Here is a 25,464-nt window from a genome sequence, read left to right as displayed (position 1 = left end):
AGACGCTAAACTTGCAACACTGTAAAAGTGTTATCGATTACATTTGGGACCAAAATCGAAAACATTGAATTCTCCGTTACGCTGGCAACCCTAGCAAGGAAAACCAAGAAGAAGCACAGTTTGTAAATATAGATTTTCTCCGCGAGTTTTCTTTTAGAAAACTTCTTCGCCATGTCGGATGCCCACTTGGAAGCACCGCCCTCGGTGCGTCTGACCAACGATGACTTCCGCAAGCTGCTAGCCACGCCCCGGGCTCCGCCTCCTGGCTCAGGGACGAGCAGCACATCCGCTGGAGGATCTCTGGCCACGGCCACCTTTGCCACGCCCTCCGCCGCCCCCGGCACGACAGGATTAAGTGGTGAGAAGAAAAAGGGTCAGAGCAGCAGCGAGCGCAATGATCTGCGGCGCAAGAAAAAGAACTTCTATGCGGCGCTCAAGAAGCAGGAGGATGTGAAGCTGCAGGAGCTGTCCGAGAAGTACAGGGACCGAGCACGAGAACGACGTGATGGCGCCAATCCGGATTACGTGAACGTGAGCACACCGGGACACGGAAGCAGCACCAATGCGTATCGAGCCGTAGCACCAGATATGAAATCCGGAATCGATGCCCAGGAACGAAGAAGACGTATCATTCAGGAGTCCAAGTTCTTGGGTGGTGACATCCAGCATACGCATTTGGTGAAGGGTCTTGATTACGCCCTGCTGCAGAAGGTGCGCTCCGAGCTGCACTCCAAGGAAGCGGAGGAGGAGGAGATCGCTGCCGCCGTCGCAAGGGAAAAGCTCGCCGAAGCTGCTGCCGCCGCCGAGCAACTGGAAGCGGAGCGCCGCGAGTCGGAGGATATTAATGCCATCAATGGTGCACAGGCCCGCAATATCTACAATCTGGTACAGGCAAGGCGTTCGAAAGAAGTTCCCCGCAATGAGCTGTTTGCTCCAGGACGGATGGCCTATGTAATCGATCTGGATGACGAGCTAGGAGAATCGGATATTCCAACCACACTGAAGCGCTCCAAGTTCGAGGTCCCGGTGTCGCAAGAGGATGTGGCCACGCTGACCACCAATGACATTGTGATCAACAAGCTGTCCCAAATCCTGAGCTATCTACGTGCCGGCGGTCGCAACAAGAAGAACAAAAAGCGCGACAAGGACAAGCCGCTCTTCTACGAAAAGGAGGTGGAAAACATACGCGGATCATCCGGCAATGGTGGCTCCAGTCGGCACGCCACCTCCTCCTCATCGAACAAGGAAGTTAAATCAGCTCCCTTGGGCGACAATATCTACGACGATATCGGGGACTATCAACCCAGCGCCACGCGAGCGGAGCGAAACCGGCAAGAGCAAGGAAAACCAGCCCCCTCCTACTTTGGAGACGGCCCGCCGGAGGCATCAGAGGAGCCGATAATCTCCAGTATTCCCCCGCCACCCAAGATATCGAAGGCTATGGCCGCACGGTTCGCCGAACCCGAGGGCTACGCAGAATGCTATCCCGGACTGGAGGAGATGAACGACGCCATCGACGACTCGGACGATGAGGTGGATTACACCAAGATGGATTTGGGCAACAAGAAGGGGCCCATTGGACGCTGGGACTTTGACACGCAGGAGGAGTACTCCGACTACATGAGCACGAAGGAGGCGCTGCCCAAGGCCGCCTTCCAATATGGCGTCAAGATGCAGGATGGCCGCAAGACGCGCAAGAACAAGACGGAGAAGAACGAGAAGGCCGAACTGGATAGGGAGTGGCAGAAGATTCAGGTAAGCATACGCCAAAGAATTTAATGAACAACAGAAAGTATTTGCTCGCCTGTATCATTTAGACAATCATTCAAAAGCGAAAACTGCCCAAGGACGGCGGTGGTGGCGGCGATGAACCCGATTACAAATCCGCCAAGTACTAGAAATTCTTGAAACATTATTCTATATTTGCAATGTAATTTTGTAAAACATTAAATATAAGTATGCTCGTACTTGTATTAATCTTACATGCTCTCAAATATATTTTAGCAACGTTATCACTAATTTAACTGCTACCGGAGTGGGGGGCTGTGGGGGCGTTGGGTCCTTAGGGGCTTGGCAGGTTGACTTATCGACTATGTGCGGCAATAGCGCTGGTACAGTGCGTCTCGGAACTGTAAGACGCGCCAAGCGAGTTTAATTTGCATCGAGTAAGGCCAAATGTGGGGGAAGTTTAAAAGAGGTTCGACATTCAAATAAAATCGGTCTCATCATTTGCTGGCACAGCTCATACAGTCCCGAAACGCACCGCTTGTGATTCTCAGTTGCTGTGCGAGCTGCATCTACTTAAGCTGGATGGGTGCACCTAGTGCTGCTCTCTAACATGTAACGTTTCCTGCATGCTTAGAAATATGACACTGATTAAATGTAATTACCATCGCGGGAATGCTATTCTTAATCACTACGCTAAGTCCGAGTGTGAGGATGGTGGGGCTACGTGTATAAAATGGGGTTCGCTTGGGGTGGCATCTTTCCACTTCGGAAAAACCGAAGCTCAGCCCTTCACACTGCCTGGAGTGGTTTGAGGAAATGGGTGAAACAAAGGTGAAAATGAGTAAACGGAAAATAACATGTCTGATTTCCTATCTTCGAAAAATATTGCAGCAATTTCCAATCTAAACATGTTATTAGATTTGATTTAATAAAATACCTAAAAATATTGAAACCGTGAAAATGGATTGTTCTTCGAAAAAGGACAGTTTTGAGATTCTCTGAAAGTATCGGAAAAACAGACCTGGACCTGAACCTGAACCTGAACCCTATCCTGACTAGCTTAGCATTTAAGAACATAACCACACGCAATGCAAAGGGCCCGACGACTCTCTTTGGCTTGCATTCCGGCGAGGATTGGGGGTGCTGGATCGGGGCTTAGAAAGTGTGCTGTCCTAATGCATATGATTACGATTGATTGGGTCTTCTCCAGCTGTCAGTGGCTCAGTCGTGGTGCCAGCTCCTGGCTGCTGTCGTCGAGTTCCTCCGCCTTCGCTCCACCAGCTTGATGTCCCTGACACACAGATCATGCTTGGAGTTGCTTGCGAAGCGAATCACCGACTGGGTGCTCACTTGGGGCACATGGCGCAGGTCCAGCCAGATGAGACCTTCGCACTTGGCCAGGTGCTCCAGAGCGTTCTCAGATACGAGCCGACAGGCGCTCAAATTAAGCTCCGTGAGACGGGCGATGGCTGTGGTGGAGGTTCCTATTTGTGCCACGCCCGCATCCGTGATACGTTGGCAGGAGGAGAGATCCAGGTGCCGCAGATACGGTAACGACTGAGTGATATAGCGCACAGCCACATCGGAGATATCGGTTCCCGCCAGCTTCATTACTTTGAGATCCCTGAGCCGCGTCTTCGAGTCACTTAAGCCAGGTCGCGAATCCTTCGGAGGCGAAAGAATGTCCCTAATGGCAGCATCATTCAATCCCCTCACAAAGCTGAGATCCAGAGTTTGAAGCGGTGGACAAAGGCAGGTGTGCAGTGCCAACACTGCCTGGATGGGGCAGTTTTGCAGCGAAAGATTCTTGAGCGCCGGGAGGCGTGCCACCAGCCACGCCAACTGCCTCTTGGCGATCTGCGTCCAGTCCAAAATTAGATGCTCCGGCTGCCTGCGCACAATCGCTGTCAAAAGTGATGCTGACATCTTGTGCTCGGAGCAATTCATTTTCTTCCACAAATCGGGATCGACCGCCGCGTTCGACCATACCTTGCAGACTGAGCAGCAGGTGACCAGCGTGTCCTGCGGAAGGTAGCGAAAAATGATCTTCAGCACAGTAGGGTCCACGGCCAGATTTTGTGATGAACTGTGGTGCTGATTGCCCAAGCCGTTGGAGCCGCTCAATCCTCCGTTATTGGTTCCTCGCTCGCCGTTGCCAGCTCCACAGGAGTTGGCACCGCTTTGATTGCTGCCATTGCTGATTCCATTGGTGGCGGATGCGCTACCTCCATTTCCACTGGACGAAGAGGAGCCGGTTCCACTTGCTGGCCGCACGACATACTGGGGTTTCTTCAGCACTCGCGTAGATGAGTTCAGCATTTGCTGGGCCAGCTGTGATCGTATCGAGTTCTTCTTGCGCGAACCACCGCCGCCGGCACTTCCACTCCACTGATTGGTGGATATATTTGCAGTTCCCGTTCCTCCAGCGCCCTCCGCCGAAGAGCCGCACGGGGCGTCATTGCTCTCGTGCATGCTGCTACTAACGCTCGTTCCATCGTCGCTCTTGCGCCGTTTCCCTACTTTGGACTCGCCACCGATGGCATTGGGTGAGATTCCGGGCGATGGGGTGTCGCAGCTGTTATTTCGCTCCGTTTTAACCTCCAGCTGATGGTGGCGCTTCATCCCGTGTTTCCAATGTGTCATATGGCCGCTGACGGTCCCCGATTCCATCTCCGACTCACTGGTGAAGACAAAGTCATTATACTGACCCACCGGGGGCGGCAGCAATGCAGTTCCATCCACGTGGCCCTCGGCACTTCCTCCTGGACCATGGGAAACGGAAACTCGACGCACTTCGGAGGACTTCTGACGTGCTCGGAAATGGCGAGGCTGTACAAGAAAAAAGTTATATTAGAAAGTTGTAATAAGGAATCAAGTGCTCATTAACATCGTACCTTATAGTCGTAGTTTTTCCCGGAGCGACAGCAGCTGGGACACTCCCAGCTGTTCGGCAGATCTTCATTTACGATTCCCTTGGCATCCGCCGCATCCTCTGTCCCATCCAACTGCGAGAGAGCACAGTCCGGGTGAGCGATTTCGTAGCACACGGAACACTCCATTAGAGCGGAGGGCCCATCGGCGGAAGCCAGTTGCTTGGTTTGCGGAGAGACTGGTGTCTGGCGCCAGCCATCCAGATGGCAGTAAACACACTGCGCGGTGACCGGCAGCATGGGCGATAGGCACTGTCGCATCATGCACGTTTGCTTCGCCCGACCAGGTCCACCAAACTTGACCATATCCATACAAAAGGGGCAGGTGCCGCAGTCGGAGCGCTGGCAGGCAGCACAGTTCTTGCAGCGTGTCCTGCGACGTCTTGGTTGTCCGGTACCGGTCAGATTTGGCGACAACTTGGAGCCACCCCCCTCTGGAGAATGACAGTTGTCCACGTTAAGGATCCCTCCAACCTGTCCTCCTTCCATGTAGCTGGAGCTGGTGGCAATCACACTAATAGCGCCGCCAGCTCCTGGGCCTGGGCCCATTCCTCCACCGGTAGGACTATGGCTGCTTCCCACCGCCGCAGATCCTCCCACTCCTGCAACTGGTCCACCTCCCCCAGTGCTGCTGCTTGCAGCGGCTGCCACCAACGCGGTGGCCAAATGCATCTTCTTGGGTGGACGATACTTAAGCGTATCAGTGGGCAGGGCAAAGGTGGCCTCTGTAATATAAGCATAGAACAGTATTACTATTTTCAGGCAAAATAATTAAACATTTTCTAACGCACCTGGCTGCGATCCGTGCCCACCAACGGCGACGCCACTACCATTCTCCAATTGCTCCTTCTTCATCACTCCGTTACTGTACTCGACTCCAGCCCCCATTCCGATGGCAGATCCCACTCCAGTGGATTGAGATGTATCCGATTCGGCCTCCCTGGCTCTGCCCGCCTCCAATTGCTGCTGTTCCCGTATGACCTCTGCATTTTTGCGTGCGATTTCCTGCTTTATCTCCTGCTTAACCCGTGTGCGATCATACAGCAGAAAGGGGGGCTGCGATCCTGGTGGGGATTTTAGCACGGACACACCAGTTATGGCGAGATCTTGCTGATCCTTGCAGTGACGCTCGACCAGCGATCGGACGTCTTTGATGAGGGCCACCGGATCCAGAACCAAACTAGGCACATTTTTCTTCTGCGGCGGCAGATCGTACAAGTACATAACGATCTCCTTCAGTCCAAAGAGCTCGTGGTGCGTAAGATGAGTGTGCGGACGGGCAGCCATTTCATCCTCGCTCAACGAGGCCTCACCTTCCAGATGTGAGTGGCCCAGAAGCGTGTGCACATAGCGAGCAAGGACGTACCACAGCATCTCCGTGAAGAAGGGGTACCGGAACTTCTGCGGCACTTTCGTGCTATCCTCCACACTGGCGGTTTTAAGTTGCTTCACTATCCCGAAGGAGTGCAGGAAATTTCCGCCAAATACGAGGGATTGGGTGGGCGTGTAGACCGCGTGTATCCAGCCGGTGGGTATGAAGAAGGTGTTCCCCGCCGTTAAGTAAACTCTGGCACATTTCTCCACTGTATCGCCGAAGAAAATGTCTGCCTGTTTGCCAGACAGAACCCACTTCTCATACAACTGCAGATTGCGGTCGGTGGGAGGGATAAGCCAGAATACTTTGCTCCCTCTTAGGATGTGATACCAAACGGAAGTACCGCCGAAATCAATATGGAAATCCGTATAGCAGTTCTTCACTGACATCAGGCAGTACTTCTGCACCTTCGGGTACATCATGCCGCCCAGCAGGTTGGTGCCCTCCCGCTGGGCGTCCTTCAGCTGCTTGGGCCAGACCACATCCACCCAGTCGATCTGCCGCACAATCTCCGGACCCTGAACGAACCTGTCCAGACGGGTGTGCGAGAATTCCAGCGAGATCACGTTTAGCAGGCGGTCCTTCTGCGGACTGTCATAGTACTGCTGCCACTCCTTCATGGTCATCTGCAGGTTCTTCTGCGTGTTCACGTCCATGACGTCGAGGAGCCGCCTGGATCCCACGCACAGTCGCACATCGTTCACTGTAAACTCCTGCGGATCGGGCATTCGTAAGCCCAAGCCCGCTTTGTCCCGGAACAACAGCGGTATGTTGAAGCCGTGCTGTTGCAGGAAACTGCATGGAGCAAGAGAAACCCAAAAGAAGTTTAGGATTAACGATCAACATAAATTTGTGTTTAATTAAAAGCTATACAAAATCGACACGCTAATTAATCTCAGCATGACGATCTCATTCTATAACAAACTAGAACTACATCCGTCGTTTGATGTAGGTCATAAAACAACGCGAAACGTATCCGTTAGGTGGCAACCGATAATCACCACCGATTAGCAAGCGATAAATATTGCAAAAGTTTGAGATACTTACGCGACGGTGAGATCGCATCCGCGCATCTCGCGCACCATTCCCGCCTGCGCGAACTTTGAAGATTCGAGCTTCTCGGCGACGCTGAATCCGCGCGTCCCCTCGCCATCCTCGTCGCCCAGCGACCATTCCTCCAGGTAGAGCTTGCGCTGCTTCCTCTCGCGCTGCAAAGAGAAAGAAGAGAGTCAAATACAGTTGAGTGAGTGAAGTACTAAAAATACATCGACTGAACGGAAGGCTCTGCCTCTGCCGCTGCCTTCGCCAGCGACGCTGCTGACGCCATCGATATGATTCACTTGTCACTCTCTTCACCACGGTGATTTGCTCCTCGGCAGCCAACCACCCGCCCACACCCCCAGCGACCCTTGCCATCACTTTCTCTAGTCGTTTGGAGGACTCTCCCGCCTCTGTAATTTCGATTTCATTTGCTCGCCGATAGGGATGTCAATACTTTGAAAACTATCGTTTATAAGAATTCGTGATTGCTAATTAAATATTATTTAATTTTTTTATTACAGCATTAAAAAAGTCAACATAATATTAACACGGTTTAATTTTCTTTTAGAAATTTGTTAAGAACTTTACTATTTAAAAGACAACGGAATTCGTTCAAGAAAATAAATAGAATGAACAGACAAGCTTATTTTGATTGATTTATATATTAATCACCTGGTGGGGCCAAATGGGTTCAATTTTGTGAGCGTGAGATTTCCTATCGGCTGCCACCGACGAACCTAATTAGAGAGGGAGTCCAACGAGAGCGAATCGGAGAGTCAAACCAATTTAGAGAGACCGACTAAGTGGGAGAGCATCGATGAGGAGAGCGAGCAGACAAAAATCTATTTAAGCAACATGCTATGCCCACATTTTTTCAATCGGAAATTTTCGGCCACGCCGCTAGTACGTTCGATTCCCCAACAAAAGTCGAAAATAATACGCATATTTTGTGGGGGTACTTGAAAGTTCGAAAATATGTTAATGGTCTTAGGATCGATTTGATGTTTTCACAGATTTTTGACAACGGATGATGAGTTTTGACCGCAAAGATGTCCGTTTTCCATTAGATTCGTATGTCATACTTGCGTTTACCGGCAGTTTGCGTAGCAATTATTGCATGGTAACCCTTTTAGTGATTTCAGCATTTACTCAGCAAATAATGCGGTTTATAATTTTTTGATTATTTTAGTAACATTCACGTAGTAGTAGTGTTTACTTATATAAATGGGACTCTTTAGGTAAACACATACGTATTCTACAAAATGCTTTCAACTATGCCTTTCCGCCCCATATTTATTTTCTCCAATACTAGTTTCAGTAGGGTAGGCTTTTCCGTATCACCCAAAGGGGTGGCAGCACTGCTTGACAGAGGGCAACGGGATTCGCGTTGTCCACCACGACCTGCTCCGCTCTTGGCGTCCCGCTCGCTCCTCCTGTTGCTATTGCTGTCTCCCTTCAGTGCGCATGCACTTTGCATGCGAATGCTTTGTTGATTTTCTTTCCCTGCTTTAATTTTTGCACTGGTGGTGGTGCATCGCCGGCAGAGAGGCAAAGAATCTGAGAGATTGAGAGATGCGACGGGGATTGAGATGAGAGACTGTTGCTCCAAGGAGCGGAGAAGAAACAACAAATTCGGAATACGAAATACGAAATACGGAATGCCTTGCCATGTCTCCTGCTTTGAGTTTATTTTGGCCGCTGCGAGTGTGGCGGCAGGGGCAGGTGGAGACGACTGGTGGGGTTGGGTTTGGGGCAGGGGCGGTGGGAGCGGCGTGCTTGCAACGAAAAATCTATAAACATGGATGCGCCTGCCCTCGTTTGTGTTTGTGCTTGTTTGTATCCGCGAGTGTGCATGTGTGTGGCATATCCTTTTTAAGCGGCTTGCCCCACAGATATGTTGAAACTTGTTTGGCATGTTCTAAACGATTTTTAGTGACTTTTCATTGTGGCCACGCTGTTGCTGCTGCGCGACTGTTGTTGTTTTTTTTCTCGGCTCAAAAGCTTGTTTTGGTGTCTGGCCGATTAACAATCGGCAGGTAAGAGAAAAAACAAAAACAACGATAGCCGCAAAGGCACACTGAAAAGACAGCAGCTCAAAATATTTGTTTGTTCATTTTCACGCAAAATACTTTCAACGTATTCAAATTAAATTAAGATCTTCAGTTACAAATAATATAACACGTTCTGGTACTTTCGATGACCTATTCGATTATCTATTATATCACATTTTTCTTTCCGTGTAAGAGAGGAAGCAACAACAACGATAGCCGCAACCACATAAAAAGTTGCGTGTAAGACAGAAACCAAAATCCAAATCCAGTCAAGTGGTTTCAGATTCTTGTTGTGGTGGCGTCACCTTCGCCCCACCACCCCAACCAATCCCCCGCCCATCAGGTGGCCACCTGGGCACCCTAATGTATTCTATTTAAGGTGCTAATTGCGGACCCTTATCTGCCATGTGCTCTGCGTGCTCCTCCATCCGCTAGCCCCCTATAATTCTCCGCGTTAGTCACCATAATGAGAGTTCGCCCTCCCACTCCCCAGCAATCCATACATTTTTAATGGGCGCTCGCTCCCCTCCGCTTGCTTCCCTGCTTTTCACTTCAATACGCATAGATACCCAAGTCAGTGGGCGATAGGCTCTTCTAGCGACTGTTCAGATACCCTGCAGTGCGAATTAATTACGTTCCTGTGGCAGGAGATAATCTCAAGGTTGATATTTGGTTAGATGGCTTCCGAAAGAGATAGGATACCATGCGCTACGTTTAAGTGAAATTCACTATTTTGATTTTCAAAGTTCTTGATTCTCTTGAGATGGCCACGTTTTGAAAAGGTTAAGTATGAGATAATGACATGAGGTAATGACCAAGTATGTGACACTTGTGACACCTTAACGTGATGCATATGGATACCCCTGGAAGGTAGGGTATTATTGCGTGCGGTGGGGGGAGCGGGATTTCGCCGACAAGTGCCGGGCGGGAATACTTCGTCACCGCTCGCAGCGAACGGAAGGCGACGCGACGAGCGCCAGCAGCTGCTGATCCAATTTTGGTGCTAATCAAATGCGCAGGCCGAGGGAACAGTGAACGTGAACTTTGCAAGTTGGCTAACGATATGAAATCACAGAGGCACCCCCTTGAAGCAAAACCCCGCCACGAATACCCACGCCCACGTATCACTTTTCTGCACCGAAACAAAATTCAATGGAAGCAAGGTAGGTTTCGGGATTAATGTTCTGCAACGTTGAGCTTACGATGTCAAATTCGGAAATATTACACATCATTTTTGTTCTCTGTGTAGAGCAAACATTGTCAACGTCAGCACTACTCCCGCTCTTCCTCTCTCGCTTCCTCTTTCTCTCCTTATGTAAATATGTTGGGCAACAACAACGCAACAATGCCCTGTTATCTACGATATGGAATAGAAACCGAAGCAGAAACACACCACACACAAACCCACCAGCACCCTCGCGCACACATATGCTCGCTCACCAACACAAACATCAGCGGCAAATTGAAAACGAAATGCGAGGCAAACAACAACAATGGCAATAATAGCCAGAAGAAGAGAATAACAAACAGCAAATATGGCAAATAAAGCTCATTGCTTTCGGTCATGCGGCCTCAGTTGAGCTCCAATGCTCAACGGGCGCAAAGGAAAATTAAAGAGGCAGAAGAAAAGAAAAATAAAACAAGAACAGAGGGCGGCGAGTGCGACAGTGGGATAGGGAGGGGGCGGGGCAGTCGGGTGAGAATGCATTTTGTTTCCACCGATTAATGATGAGTTTTACGTTTGCTTCTACAACCAATATGCTATCTCTCGCTCGCACTTTTTGCCTTTGCCTTCGCCGATCATCAAGTTATTAGGGCTCGGCTCGGCGTGCTTATCATTCATGCTTACAGGTGAATTTCCGTATGGCGAACCACCCACATGGGTGGCTAAGTGGAGCAGGCTCATGACTTAGGAAAACGCATGTAATTGAGCAGCTATCCGCCCTCTTTTGACTTTTAAAGGAACTTAATTGAGCTCTTCGCTTTGTTAATAAGAGTGCAGTTAACTGGATAATTCCAGAGCACTGAATTATTAAAACGTGGACTTCCCTAATTCAAACATCTGGCAACAAACAAGAATAAACTTCCACTTATGTTTCGGTTTACACAGCGACTACTGTTAGTTTGTTTTATCGAGTGAAATTTAACAAATGCACCCTAGGGGAGTACCACTGTAGGTTGTCGTGGCTTTATCGGTTATTGATAGTGTGTGAACCGAGGGGGGGGCAGGGGTAAAAGTGGGGGTGCGGTACTTACCAGTTGACGCCGCTGCACGCCTTTTGCATTTGGACTGAGATTGCCGTTGCCGTTATTGTTGTTGCCGCTGTTGTTGCCGCCGCTGCTATTGTTGTTGCTATTGCTCTTGGCAGGCGACGACCCCGTTTCAACGGCGGTGGACATCGCTGCCTTTTATTTTATACTTTTTTGTTAACGCTTTATTGTTGCAGCTCGTTTCTGGTTCCACTCGACGGCCTCTATTGGCCAGGCTCTAGCTGGAAAATCAGAAAATCGCAGATGAAGATGATGCGTCAGACGTTTACATTTACGTTTAGTGGCGTTTTCAAGCTGAATTGCAATACGTTGCCGCACCAACAAACTAATTACGCTTATTACTTCACACAAATTGAACGACCAGCGCACGCACACACACCCACACACAAACGGTCCGACACGCGACGCGGAGCAGCGCACAGGCACAAGCTCACTCACACACGATTGGCCGACTAATGAGAGGGAGCACAAGAGGTTGGAGCCCAAGAGCTCCGAGCACAAGAAACCCACCAGCCAGAAGCAGAAGCTAAAGCAGAGGCCCAGCCGGCAAACTCACCACGCGGCAAGTACAGAGGCTCGCCGGCCCAAGAGGGGGTGGCCCCCACTGCATGTGACGCTGCCCCGGGGCTACACCACTGCAAGGCAAAGAGAGCGTGGGGAGGAAGAGCCGCGAAGAGAGCGGAAAAACAAACCAGCGTGGTGAGTTCGACTCCGGCGTCGCGTACTCGCGATACTCTCTCATTCGTGCATCGGTCAACGTGATGTTTTGCCATTCAACACACAAAAAACGCTCACTTATCACGCTCCACGTATATTCGCCACTTTCCCATGAACTTGTAATAAGAATTCTAAATTTGCACTTCGCCTCGTATCTAGTTTTTGTCAGATTTCCGCCGCTGCGGATGCGATTTGAGTGCCTCAGTGTGGTGGTGGCTCTGCCGTTCGCCTTGCTTTTGTTCTGATTCGGCTACTCGTTCTCCGAATTACAATCTTTTCGCTTGCGCCATGAAGTAAATTATAATTATAATAAATACGTATGGCTGTCAATGTGGGGGCATTTCAACTACACTACACTAAACTTTTCACAGCAGCAAAAAACGCACGCTCACTTTTTCCCATATGTATGTCATATAATAATTACCAAATAAACAATTATTTCACTTGATTTCTGAGCAATCCGCACTCGGACGTACTCGATTTTTTCCGTACGCGAATCGCTGAAAAATTCTCCGGAGTCCGGACAGCGGCGCTGCGATCCGACCTCTTTGCTGGTTTTTTACAGTATGACAGCAGCCAGAGCGTTGGCGAACACCAATATATCAGTGCGACCGCCCTGTCCAAAAATACCAAATACCGAACTTCATTATTTAAACTATTTTAAAACGCAATCAACCAGTTCTTTTAACGGAAAAACAAACTTAGCAAAATTTATTAAATAATTGATATAAATGATTACGTGTACATACAAAAACTGACTGCAGTGATCATAATTATCTATTGTATATAAATAATATGTTATTGTAAATAAAATGTATATTAAAAACAATAGCGTACTCGGTTAAGTTTACGGAGTTTTATTTAAGACCATTGCAAAAATGTCGTATTTTTCTAACTTTAGTAATCAGCAAATAAACTCCACTTTAAAAACACAATGTAAAGTATATTTTAATCAGCTCGTTTGATCCACTATACTGCAGTCGCCTTCTGACATTTCTGGAGACATACATTTGTGTTTTAAATAGTGCTTATAAATTGATGTAAAAAGTATAATGAATTAGTTCCTCGAAGAAAAACTTTTCTTAAGCCAGGTGTTCGTTTGACGTCCGCCGTTGAGTCTCTCAAAAGTCATCTATCTTGCTTTAAATAACGAATATTCCGGAACATTCCAGATTGAATCACATACATCTATCTATTTTCAATAGTAATACAAAATAAGGAGGCGGAGTATTCTTGCATGCTATCAACTGGGTTCTTACGGTTACGGACATACAAATCTACACTTTTATACTTATGCTTTAGGGTTTTATATGGCTATCGCTACAGGTCTTCGTCCATGTGCTCCTGCTCAGACTTGTTAAGGTTCACGCTGCACGTGTTATTGTTCTCGAAGAACTCCAGATCGTCGTCGTAGTCGTCCAGCTCCTGGACCACCGGTGCCCCAGACATGGGTGCTACGATTTGGGGCGACACAATTTTCGTTCCAGGCATCGGCATCTGAAGAGGCGATGGCTGCCAAGGCACCAAGGCGGTGCAGGGACGTGGTATGGATTTTATTAGCCACTCCGGTGGTATTACAGGTGGTGCAGAACCGGGACCCGTTCCCGGCTTGAGGCCATCACAAATCACGATGCGATTGGCATTGCGCAGCTTTTGCTCCAGTTCCATGGCCGCCATTTGGTAGGCGGGATTGGGATGGTGGGTCTTCCCGGTGCTGGTGGACGGTATATCATCCGTGGCCAAGCCGCCCATAACGCTGGCTACGCTGTTGTTGTTGCTGACAACGGCCGACGCGGATACATTGATCTTCGGATCCAGCGATAGACCGCTGAAATGCTGGGTGATCCTCTCCTCGGTTATAAGCATTTTGGGTGGTCTGCAATGCATTCTATGGTTAGTATATGAAGGGGGTGTTGTAAGTAGGATATAGCTTACAGCACTGTCGGTGCCGGCTGCTCTGATTTTCGCTTGTGCTGCCATTTTACCAGGTCATTCTCCACCGGATTGCCGAAGGAGCTGCAGCTCCCGAATCCGAACTCCATGATTCCGCCCGGAGGAGGCGCATTGAAGGGGAAGGACTTCCGCTTGCTCTGGGGCTTCATCGCCAGTCTGTGTGCATGAGAAATGCGGCTGCGTAGGCAATAGTTATGCAAAGGAATGCTGTTCAAAATTGCAATGGTGATTCGATTTGCGACTTCTTGTTTTCCTTTTCACTGCAGTGTGCCCAGATAGCGTTGGTAGAAATATGTCAAACAAATTGCACCACCACTTGCACAGCTCGACCGTCCACACTCAACAAATAATCTTTGGGTTTACACAAAGTCGCAAATTAAATCATTTTAATCGTCCATATGCAACTGTACATTCGTTTTATTCTAGGTCTTTGAGAAACCCGCGATTTTGCCACCCTAGGAATATTTATTGCTTAAGCCCATTTCGAATTTTCGAACTCAAAAGGTACTAAAAAATACCCGTTGTAAGTGGCATATAAAGCCTGTGGCGCGCTTCATTTAAATATTCAAATGCGACAAGTGCAAAAGCAAGTTCTATTTTAGAATTCTCTTAAACAAGAAGTGTTACAATATTTAACAACATTAAAAGTGTATCAGTGGAATAAACACTTACAGGACATTTAATAAAATACAATAAATTAAACATTTTAAGTTATCAAAAGAACATTTTAAACTCCATTTCAAAATGCGATTCACAAGGTGAGTTTTTAACTATGTTATTCGTTATAACCATCGAATATAGTATATAAATTATGCTAAGTGCTTCTCCCACTTATATTATTATTTTAATAACTTTGATTACAATGGAAATTACAGGAGAATGTTTTCCAAAACATTTGTTTTGAAAATTTTGACAGTACTTCAAGAATCATTTTAACATAAAATCGCAATTATTTCAATTGCACATCCCTGCAACACAATTATTTAGCAGGCAACCGGTCAAAAACAAAGCATAGTAAAATGCTCAGGGAAAAATTCCACTCTTAAATTAAATAGGGCTGTCATAGCATGCTCATGATTCAACACTCCCATTGGGCAGCCCACTCGCACTTTCCTCGGGTTATCTCTTTTCGAAAATAACATGTTTTTCAACCCAAAACGGGAGCAATCTTCGTCCGCGAACAACATTGTTAATGACGCCTGCATTGTTTTTCCTCCACTGGCTAAAAACAAAAATCGCCAGTTACCAGGCGTTTGTGCATCAATTCCATAACTTATGGAATAGGTAATGGGCGATCAGGGGGCTGAACTCAAAGGCTTATCAGTGGGAGACGTTGGTGGCGGCCCCCTGTGGAGCTTATGGACGTCACCGGCCAACGGAATCTCATGGCATCTTTCAATCTCCGAGTGCAGTAATCGGAAATCAGATTTCGTCATCCGCCGCGTCGAAGAAAAACAATCTATTGAAAAATAACTCGTGTTGGAAATTTTACAACAGCAAATATTTCCGACCGTGCAACTGATTATAAAAAGCACAAAAGAAATTCTCAGCGTGTTTGCGATTTTTATAAATAAATATTTTTGCACACAAAGCGCACTTTTCTAAAATGTGTTCAGAAAGAGGCATATTTTGTACTTTTTTAACAGTTTTCGCCTTTGCTAGAAGACCCGATTCCCGTCTGGGCGATATTACTAGTTCAATACTTTTATCGGTAAGTGTTGAAAGCTTCTCTCGCAAGCAAAAACTTCTAAGTCGCGCTCTCTCGCACACGCATTTCAGTGCGCTGGAGCGAAAAGCTTTTATCCAAAATATACAACACGTGCGGGGCCCATTAAAAGATCGGTTTTGTTTTATACAGTCCATCGGTATCCGACAATCAGTGCAGTTCGAATTTTCCATAAGGAAAATACTTCCAATACTTCCCACAAAGCAAGTCACAAAAAGGTATGCTGCTGGCCAAAATCGGCTAATATTAAGCCCAAAAAATTTTGAAATTGTCATTACATAGATTTGACCTTCGAGAAAATTTGAACAGGCGTTCTAAAGACACGTTTGCTTTTTCCCTTTATCCGCATAAAAGTGCATTTAGGACTAATTTTACAGCCGGCTATTTATAACTATAGAGTCTAGACCCATACTAGTGATTGGAAAGTCAAGACCCCGATTTGTTTATGTTTTTCCTGCTAATTGATTATCAAAATAAACAAAACTCATCGTCAACTGATAAGGTGAAAAAGCACTAACACACTAACATTCACACACACACACCTTGGCATGGCAACAAGAGGAAGAGAAGAACGCGAAGTGAGCAGATTGATTAAATCATAAAAAAAAGTGCAACGGGATTAAAAATACATATATACTTTAATTGCAGCCTGGCAACAGGTCAGCTGTTGTATGTGTGTGTGTGTGCTGGTCCAGTGGGAGTGGAAACTGACTGAATCGCAAATTACATACATATGTATGTATGTATATAGTTCAGTGACGCATGCTTAGTCTTTTATCATTTCGCACAAGTGCCTTTGGATAAAAAAATCATTTCGGTGTTTGTCTAACGATGCTACGACGTTCTATAGGATCCATTGCGGTCCTGGCTTCCCGGAATTATGCCGGAAAGTCAGTATCCAGGTGTGTATGTTAATAAAGTGAATCGGGTTCAATTTAAAACGTGATATCAAATGAAGAAAAACAAAAGCGTGTGCTAGAGATGTGTGCGTGACATAGGTGCATTACAGGAGAAGTTTATGAAAAGCTTTATACAGTGTTCTCTATATATTCCAAAGAAACTTTCAATAGTCTCAATCGGTACTTGTGTATAATGGCGTTATGTTATTAAAAATCCTGATTATATATAGTATTATTTTATATTATAACACTAAGTATATATATTCGATTATTACATAAATTTATAATATTTAAGCACAATGGGAGCGAGCAATCGCATACGCTCCCATCCTTAGATTTGTAGAACACATGATTGGTACGTTGCCATCCAACCCAATTACCTTCCGGTGGCAACTCTGCCATGTTTTTATTTAAGTGTGTGTGCGGTGTGTTGAAATTACATATTCAAATAAATTAATAGGAACCTTAGTTTCCGTGAAAAGCTGACCCAAAAGCTCGGCGCAGATAGCTTAAACCTGTTATCAGGGCAGCGAGCGTTTTGCTCGCGACTCGTGAGCGTTATTACTTGTGTTCGCCCAGTGCTTCGCTCATTTTCGTTCCAGCATTGGCGTACTGAAGTTCCCCGATTCGCTGCGGCGACATTCCATGCATTTGCATATATGTATTAGTTAGCTAAAATACATATAAACAGTGTGTGATTTCGTTGTGTAAACAACACCCGCGAATCCAGAATTCCGTACATGTTTATAGTATTGCCGATCAAAAAAATCACACTCGAGTGGTGCGCCTGAAAAACCCGTGAGTCATCGCGACGTGGCTGCCGCAGATAATTTCCCATCCGCCGAACATCGGGGAAGTACCTAAAACGAATGGTCAGCCATCGGTGGAGCTCGTTTCGATCATTAGCGATCCGATCGGCGAAGGCAGCGGTACACTTTTGAGTTGTTAAGACGCAATTAATTGGAAATATCGGATATAGATAGATACGGACTACGAACATGAATCAGTACTACGACCTGGACAAGGGTAAAAATGTGCTGTTTATGAACGATGCATCCAGCACCAGTGGCTATAGCAGTGGTAACTCACCCAACTCCACCACCCAATCCTTGTCGCCAGCCCACTCCCCGGAAACCATGGCCCTGCAAACGGATTTCGCCAATCTCAATTTGCCCGGCGGCAATTCACCACACCAACCGCCAATGGCAAACTCACCATACCAGCATCAGCTGTTGAACAACGACGGAATTTGCCAATTGGATGCTACCAATTTAATCAACTCCGCTGGCGTTGGTGTCGGCGTTGCTAATGTCACCAGTTTCGGGAACATGTATATGGATCACCAGTACTTTGTGTCCGCTCCGACCACTGTGCCACCGGCCCAGCACTTCGGATACCATCAAAATGGCCTGGCGTCTGACGGCGATATCAAACACGTGCCGCAGCTGCGGATCGTGGAGCAACCGGTGGAGAAGTTCCGTTTTCGCTACAAGAGCGAGATGCATGGAACACATGGATCGCTTAATGGCGCCAACTCGAAGCGGACGCCGAAGACCTTCCCGGAAGTCACACTGTCTAACTACGATGGACCCGCCGTCATCCGGTGCAGTCTGTTCCAAACGAACTTGGACAGCCCACATTCCCATCAGCTGGTCGTGCGCAAGGACGAGCGGGATGTGTGCGATCCGCATGATTTGCACGTCTCCAAGGAGCGCGGCTATGTGGCCCAGTTTATCAACATGGGCATCATACACACCGCCAAGAAGTACATATTCGAGGAGCTGTGCAAGAAGAAGCAGGATCGCCTGGTCTTTCAGATGAATCGCCGCGAGTTGTCCACCAAACAGATCCAGGAACTGCATCAGGAGACAGAGCGTGAGGCCAAGGACATGAACTTGAACCAGGTGGGTAAACCAGCGTGCAAACAATGTGAATACGTTTACATTTGTTATTCACACGTTTAATTGCTCACTTGAGGCTGCTTAATTCATTTAATTATAGCTTCCATTTGACACCTTTTAGTCTCTTTGGCTAAACGGGCTGTTAACTGTAAACTATAAACTATCTATTTTATTCGCGTACATGTGCTTTTCACAAGCTATTACAATTAACTTACTGAAAAGCAAACAACCAACCAAAGAATTTAATACACTGACTAATTCCTATGCGCCCATTTTAGGTGCGGCTCTGCTTCGAGGCATTCAAAATAGAGGACAACGGCGCATGGGTTCCACTTGCACCGCCTGTGTACAGCAATGCGATCAATAACCGCAAGTCAGCACAAACTGGAGAGCTGCGCATCGTCCGTCTGAGCAAACCTACTGGCGGAGTGATGGGCAACGATGAGCTTATACTGCTGGTGGAAAAGGTCAGCAAAAAGAACATCAAGGTGCGGTTCTTCGAGGAGGATGAAGATGGAGAAACCGTGTGGGAGGCATACGCAAAGTTCCGCGAATCGGATGTACACCACCAATATGCCATTGTGTGCCAGACGCCTGCGTACAAAGACAAGGATGTGGATCGTGAGGTCAACGTGTATATTGAGCTCATTCGTCCCTCCGATGATGAGCGCTCATTCCCTGCGCTGCCCTTCCGCTACAAGCCACGAAACGTGATTGTGTCCAGGAAACGCCGTCGAACCTGCTCCTCGGCAAACAGTAGCAGTTCCGGAACTGGCAGCTCCAATAACTCTCTGGATCTGCCCAGAACGCTGGGCTTGGCTCAGCCACCGAATGGCCTGCCAAACCTTTCGCAGCATGGTCAGACGATAAGTCAGGAGTTCGGACGCGACATGCATCTGAATGATTTAATGGATTCCGAAAATTTCCGCAAACTTATCGAGCAGAACTCTACTGATCTCGAGAAGATTTGCGACTTAGGCATGGGAGAGTTGGTAAAGGATGGCCATGGACGGGCGGAAGTGGCATCGGGTCGAAATCTCACCAGTAAATACTTGAACACCATATTCAAAATCTTCGATCAGGACCGCCGAACGCCGACGGAAAGCTCACACCGCCAAGTGGAGGAGCTGTTCACGGATCATGCCTTGAATAACGAAAATAATGACACGCTCTTGCACGAAGTGATTAGCCACAAAAAGGACAATCTGAAGCTGGCCATCAAGACGATACAGGTGATGAACTACTTCAACCTAAAGGAGCTGGTCAACAGCGCATTGAATGCGGATGGTGATAGTGCCCTGCATGTGGCGTGCCAACAAGACCGAGCACACTACATTCGCCCTTTGCTGGGCATGGGCTGCAGTCCAAATCAGCAAAATCATGCGGGAAATACCCCACTGCATTTGGCAGTCAAGGAGGAGCACTTGAACTGCGTGGAAAGCTTCCTTAATGGAGTGCCAACCGTACAATTGGACCTCTCGCTGAAAAACGACGATGGTCTGACGCCTTTGCACATGGCCATACGGCAGAACAAGTACGATGTGGCCAAGAAACTGATCAGCCATGATCGGAGCTCGATTAGCGTGGCCAACACAATGGATGGTAATAATGCTCTGCACATGGCCGTTCTGGAGCAGAGTGTGGAGCTGTTGGTGCTCATTCTGGATGCCCAAAATCAAAACCTTACCGACATCCTGCTGGCACGTAATGCAGCCGGTTATACACCCTTAGAATTGGCCAGGCACAAGGCCAATGAGCGGGTGGTAAAGCTGCTGGAGAATGTGTATCCGGAGAAGGGGGAACTGGCCATGACCTGGATTCCACGTAAGGTCAAAGAGGAGATCGATACGTCGTCGGACGAAAGCAGCGATGCTGGTCAGCTGGAGATCAAGTCCGAGGAAATGGACATCAAAACAGAGGACGAGGAGTCGGTGGAGCTGGACCTAAGCAGTGGTCGTCGAAGAATGGAGGTGGATTCCAGTAAAGACACGGAAAAGGAGCAGGACCCGCTAATCAAATTGCGGTTGCTCCTCTCGAACGAATTCATTTACGACCAGCTCTGTTCGCTGCTGAATAAGCCCTTAGGATACGGTTCCGATCCCCAAGAGCCCAAATGGAAGCACCTAGCCCGCCAGTCCCATCTGCAGCAGTTCACCTTCATATGGCTGGGTGCGGACGGCCTGTTGGATCACGTTCGAGAAAAAGGCGCCAGTGTGGAGTTTGCAACCTTTGTTCGTGCCCTGCAGGCAGTCGATCCGCAGGCTTACGCCCTGCTGGATCGAGACTTACGTTAGGCTTTGGATTACCCCATCCTCTCTCAGAGATGATACCACTTGCTTGTGTATTGAATGTTGATCAATAAAGTACCTTAGATTTACATCTACTTAACTCTATAAACACGCCTCTTATATAATGAAAAACACATAGGTGGAATTAGGATTCTTGCTAAACATAAATATTAGCATTTATTTATTTACCCTTAATATTCCCGGGAATCTGTAGTCTGTAAGCAATGGTAACTTGTTTCCACGAACAATTACAATCGGTGCCCTGCATGAGATCACGAGCAAATCTGTATCCATCGATAGCTCAGAACGCAGCCATAAAAAGTACATTCTGAGAACGGGGAATCACCTAGAACACTTTCCACCGCCCCTCGCGCACTTCACTTGGTAAACAAGTGGGTGAATCACACGATACACTTATGCGTCCAAGAGTGCGATCTGGGGGAAGTACTGCAGTGCAACCGCAGTGACAGGCGGGGATTTACCAGCGAGCCTTATCAGTGGGCGACGTTCCCCGTTTATGACCTTGCTTACTATGCGAATTCAGGAAGATAACTTCAACTAAATGATGCTTTAAGGAATCCTGCATTATTAATTTTCATCCAATTCAAAAATATGCTCCCATTTCAGCAACATGGCTCAAATCATCGATGGCAAGGCCATAGCCCAGGAGGTGCGCACCCAGCTAGCACAAGAGCTGAAGGGAATGGAGGCTGCTGGGTATCCAAAGCCCCATCTCACGGCCGTCATCGTGGGCGAGGATCCGGCTAGCGAGAAGTACGTGGCTAACAAGATGGTCGCCTGCCGAGAGGTGGGCATCTCCAGTGAGACGAAGAGGTTGCCCGCCTCCACCACGCAGGAGGAGCTGCTGCAACAGATTGACGATCTGAACAAGAATCCGCTGGTCACGGGGATACTGGTGCAACTGCCGCTTCCCGAGCACATCAACGAGCGCACCATCTGCAATGCCGTCCATGTGGACAAGGATGTAGATGGCTTCAACGAGGTGAACATCGGACGTACGGCCCTGGACATGGATGCCAATATTCCGGCCACGCCGCTCGGAGTCAAGCGACTGTTGGAGCACATGAAAATCGAGACATTTGGACGTAATGCCGTGGTGGTGGGGCGATCCAAAAATGTCGGCCTTCCGATGGCCATCGTGCTGCACGCGGATGGCAAGTATGCCACCAAGGCAATGGATGCCACGGTGACCATCTGCCACAGGTACACACCGCCCAAGGAACTGGCCCGCCATTGCCGGCAGGCGGATATCATTGTGGTCGCTGTGGGCAAGCCAGGTCTGATCACCAAGGATATGGTGAAGCCCGGAGCCTGTGTCATTGACGTGGGCATCAACCGCATCAAGGACGAGAGCACCGGCAAGTTTAAGCTGGTCGGAGACGTGGACTTTGAAGGTGAGCTGCTGATTCGGATGAGATTGAATCTTCTCGTAATCCTCTTGTCTCTTATCATTTCACAGAAGTTCGCCAGGTCGCCGGCCACATCACACCGGTTCCCGGCGGAGTTGGCCCCATGACGGTGGCCATGCTGATGCACAACACCCTGAAGGCGGCAAGGAGGCAGTTCGACGACCGCAAGTCCTCCTGAAGATACGCCGGGAAGTGTCACAGAGTACTCTGTGCTATAGTATTTTTATTTAATCGCTAACCTATATAAGAGAGTAAAGTTACTGACCACCAGCTAACATGACGATTGTACACTACATGTGAACGTATTTCGCAATATAAACAGAGATAATGAAATCTTACTACTACGGCGTTGAAACGTTTGATTTGCGACTTCAACAGCGGGCGGTATGAACACGTTCTTATCATGTTGAATATGAATATGAACTTTGAAAAGGTTAAATAGTTGCAAGTAAATATCCTTGATGACAGCCAAATAAATGCCAATTATGTTACCTTCTGGTTGCATAACCGAAACAAATTGGCTTGTAACTGTTTATTATCACTAAAAATACAAATTACTTGGTTTCGGATCCGTATCCGTGTGTTTTATAGTTTACATTGTACAAGTCGAACGAAAAACTCTTAATCTTAACCTCTAACTGCCTATTTGGGCCTATTTGCACCATCGCAGGCCTGCGACTTGTAATGCGGCTGCCAAAAGCGAGAGAGTCCTGGACAGGGATTAATCGGGAAATTGGACTGGCCAAATGACCCAGATTCGGGTCACTGTTGCATACTTGCGTCGATTGTTGCAAAGTTACAGACTGTTATTTATATAATGGTAACTACTTCGGAGTGGGATTGGAAACTGTGCAGGTGTCGTTATTCAGCAGAACGTTTAAGTATGCGGTAAGGGTTAGAACCGCAGATCGGGCTTGTACTTGGCCATATATCTAAAAAAGAATACATTTTGAATGTTTTGCAATGGGACAATAGTGGAATGTAACAATGTAGGCACTTACTTGTCCAAAGTTTCCCAAAATTTGCTGAGCACAGCCCGATCCAGATGCCGCTTGTTTTGCGAGAGTCGCAGCAGCGTTACAGACCAGCGCTCCACGTTCGAGTCCAATTTCAACTCGCTAAAGCACAAATGAAAAGCGCAAACTGCGGTGGGGAGAAAAGGGAAACATAGTGAATCAAATTCAAGAGCTTGGAGAGATTTTACTGACTCTTTGAGAATATCTCGACGGGATTGCCGTCCCAAGGCCAGCCCTTGAACTGCCACTGGGGTCCCATAACGAAGACGGCCACCACCCGTTGCCAGTCCTGTTGCGAGAGCTTGATGGGATTGTCTATCACCCGGTAAGACACAGTCTGATTGTTGCGTTTTCGCTATTTGGTGGGAATGTAAGAGAACGTAAATTAGCATTGGTGTATTCCACTCTGTTCTTTAATGGTTTAATAGGAAACTGAATACATCTTCGGAAACAAATGCCATAACACCTTTTGCTATATAAACCATTTGAAGATAATTCGTCACATTAAATCGCACCTGTAACAGCACTTCGCTGTCGCGCTGGCAGCCTTGCAGCTTTTTCTCCGCGGTGGACATGAAGCGCAGCTCCTGCAGAATATCCTTCACGTTGAGCATGGTGATGAGGCTTGTGTTGGCAGACGGTATGATGATAATGGGGGTGCGAGAGGGTCGCTTCGATGGGCCGTTGGCGGGCAGTTGTCGGGCTTGAGCCGCAGGAAGCAATTCCTTGGGCCGAACGGCGGCTGCTCCTGGTATTCCGCCCGGTGCTCCCGGTAAGTTGTTGGCCTGCGCCTTACGCTGAGCCAGTGAGCCCTCCGTCACGGATTTCAGCGACATACCGTGGTATGTTCCGAGCGTATCGATCTTAAAGCCCTCGGTCTCCTCCTTTTGCCGATTGAAGCGCTCCTGATCGTAACGATTGTATTGCGATAGCTGCGGCTGTGGCTTGGCTATTCGCGCCGGCTCCGGCATCTTGATGGGATTAGGCACCTGCGGACGATTGCGTCCCTCCTCGCGCGCCTTGATGCCCTGCAGCATGGCGAAGATGTTCTTGGCAAAGATCTTGCCCGTGCTTTGCAGAATCGATGTTCGCGTGCGCCACTGTCGCTCTCTGCTGATAATGTCCTTCGTGGAGTCCACATCATAGTCCAGGATCGCACGCAAATCAGTGCCCATGGTCTCGTCATTGTCCGTCCTTTTAATGGTCGTTCGCTTGTTAGCCAAACGCTTTGCCTTGATGGCCGCAATCTTCTCCACGGACATCGTCTCGGACAGCGACTTGATGTTGTCCATGTTGACAGCGGTCTCCTTCTGGTTGACATCCCATCGGGCGGCCAGTTGCTCGCGCACCTTCTGCACTTGAGTCTCCTCAAAGCGCGCCTTCTTGGCAGCCACCTCAACACTGGAAGGTTCACCTTCCGCAGCTCGTTTCACCTGGGTGGGGATCTCCAGCGGGGCACTCTTGTCGATGCTGGCGCAGGTTGGCGTCTCTCCATTCAGATAGGCCAGGAGCTCTTTACGATCCGGCCGATTCACAGCGGGTATGTCCTCGGCGGCGCACTGTCGCACGTATACCGAGTGCTGCAGCATCACATTCTTGAGCAGGTACAGCAGGCACTCCAGCGTGTAGTACTCACGTGGAGCGCCCTTCTTGCCGGAGCTATGCGATGGGAGACAAGTGTCAGAGAAAGTGGGTATGGCTGGCAGACTTAAAGATCATCCTGACGCCACTTACCCATATTTGAGATAGTTGGTCTTCACGCTCTTCGGCCAGGAGAACTCGCCGAAGATAATCTGGCTGTCGCGCTCGACAATCTCCTTTTTGTTTATGTTGTACTGCCGCAGCAGACTGAGCGGATCGGCCATCTTCTTGCCGGTTTTCTCTGTGTCCTTGGGCGGCGGGAGTTGTTGGTTGGCGGGGCTCTGGTCGGCCCGCGGCTGCTACGCACTTTGTAATCCGCGAAAGATATATAAATAAGATCGATTCTCGCTTTTTATGGCATATTTTTCGCGTAGTTTTTTGCCAGAGGTTGCGTGGAGTGTGACCGCAGGCGAGGTGGCCAAAAATACCAAGGAATCGCTTGTTGTGTGGTATATATCGGCGTAGTTCCGCTTAATGAAAATATCGCATGAAATCAC

General features: G+C 48.2%; 6 protein-coding genes across 10 annotated transcripts; 3 read left to right on the top strand and 3 right to left on the bottom strand.

Moving 5' to 3' along the window:
- The first annotated feature begins 78 nt into the window (after positions 1-78).
- LOC6536317 (protein Red) lies at positions 79-2,012 on the top strand. The gene is made up of 2 exons (XM_002096865.4): positions 79-1,755; positions 1,818-2,012. The coding sequence occupies exons 1-2, from the start codon at positions 172-174 to the stop codon at positions 1,896-1,898; spliced, it is 1,665 nt and encodes a 554-aa protein (XP_002096901.1). The 5' UTR covers positions 79-171; the 3' UTR covers positions 1,899-2,012.
- LOC6536315 (jmjC domain-containing histone demethylation protein 1) lies at positions 1,902-12,691 on the bottom strand. 3 transcript variants are annotated; one of them, XM_015192174.2, is made up of 6 exons: positions 12,538-12,691; positions 11,382-11,617; positions 7,081-7,241; positions 5,450-6,828; positions 4,623-5,383; positions 1,902-4,557 (listed from the first exon to the last, which is right to left on the bottom strand). In XM_015192174.2, exons 2-6 carry the CDS (start codon positions 11,523-11,525, stop codon positions 2,950-2,952), a joined length of 4,053 nt encoding a protein of 1,350 aa, XP_015047660.1. In that variant the 5' UTR covers positions 11,526-11,617; positions 12,538-12,691; the 3' UTR covers positions 1,902-2,949. The 3 variants fall into 3 exon arrangements, with proteins under 3 accessions (XP_015047660.1, XP_015047662.1, XP_002096899.2); XM_015192176.2 differs by having other exon boundaries at positions 12,590-12,674; XM_002096863.4 differs by lacking the exon at positions 12,538-12,691 and adding an exon at positions 11,739-11,857.
- Positions 12,692-12,954: 263 nt separating this feature from the next.
- Positions 12,955-14,355, bottom strand: LOC6536314. The gene is made up of 2 exons (XM_002096862.3): positions 14,049-14,355; positions 12,955-13,989 (listed from the first exon to the last, which is right to left on the bottom strand). The coding sequence occupies exons 1-2, from the start codon at positions 14,213-14,215 to the stop codon at positions 13,434-13,436; spliced, it is 723 nt and encodes a 240-aa protein (XP_002096898.1). The 5' UTR covers positions 14,216-14,355; the 3' UTR covers positions 12,955-13,433.
- A 290-nt stretch (positions 14,356-14,645) lies between these two features.
- Positions 14,646-22,648, top strand: LOC6536312 (bifunctional methylenetetrahydrofolate dehydrogenase/cyclohydrolase, mitochondrial). 3 transcript variants are annotated; one of them, XM_015192172.2, is made up of 3 exons: positions 14,646-14,824; positions 21,508-22,295; positions 22,361-22,648. In XM_015192172.2, exons 1-3 carry the CDS (start codon positions 14,811-14,813, stop codon positions 22,486-22,488), a joined length of 930 nt encoding a protein of 309 aa, XP_015047658.1. In that variant the 5' UTR covers positions 14,646-14,810; the 3' UTR covers positions 22,489-22,648. The 3 variants fall into 3 exon arrangements, with proteins under 3 accessions (XP_015047658.1, XP_015047659.1, XP_002096896.2); XM_015192173.2 differs by lacking the exon at positions 14,646-14,824 and adding an exon at positions 15,858-16,010; XM_002096860.4 differs by lacking the exon at positions 14,646-14,824 and adding an exon at positions 16,354-16,694.
- LOC6536313 (nuclear factor NF-kappa-B p110 subunit) lies at positions 17,160-20,989 on the top strand. Its single transcript, XM_002096861.3, has 2 exons — positions 17,160-18,595; positions 18,871-20,989. The coding sequence occupies exons 1-2, from the start codon at positions 17,690-17,692 to the stop codon at positions 20,884-20,886; spliced, it is 2,922 nt and encodes a 973-aa protein (XP_002096897.1). The 5' UTR covers positions 17,160-17,689; the 3' UTR covers positions 20,887-20,989.
- A 179-nt stretch (positions 22,649-22,827) lies between the features above and the next one.
- LOC6536311 (parafibromin) lies at positions 22,828-25,381 on the bottom strand. Its single transcript, XM_002096859.4, has 5 exons — positions 25,061-25,381; positions 23,842-24,985; positions 23,519-23,681; positions 23,312-23,453; positions 22,828-23,242 (listed from the first exon to the last, which is right to left on the bottom strand). Exons 1-5 carry the CDS (start codon positions 25,189-25,191, stop codon positions 23,206-23,208), a joined length of 1,617 nt encoding a protein of 538 aa, XP_002096895.1. The 5' UTR covers positions 25,192-25,381; the 3' UTR covers positions 22,828-23,205.
- Between the last annotated feature and the right edge of the window lie 83 nt (positions 25,382-25,464).

This window comes from Drosophila yakuba, chromosome 3R, assembly GCF_016746365.2.
Source record: "Drosophila yakuba strain Tai18E2 chromosome 3R, Prin_Dyak_Tai18E2_2.1, whole genome shotgun sequence".
NCBI lineage: Eukaryota > Metazoa > Arthropoda > Insecta > Diptera > Drosophilidae > Drosophila > Drosophila yakuba.
This window is presented reverse-complemented; position numbering and strand designations above follow the sequence as displayed.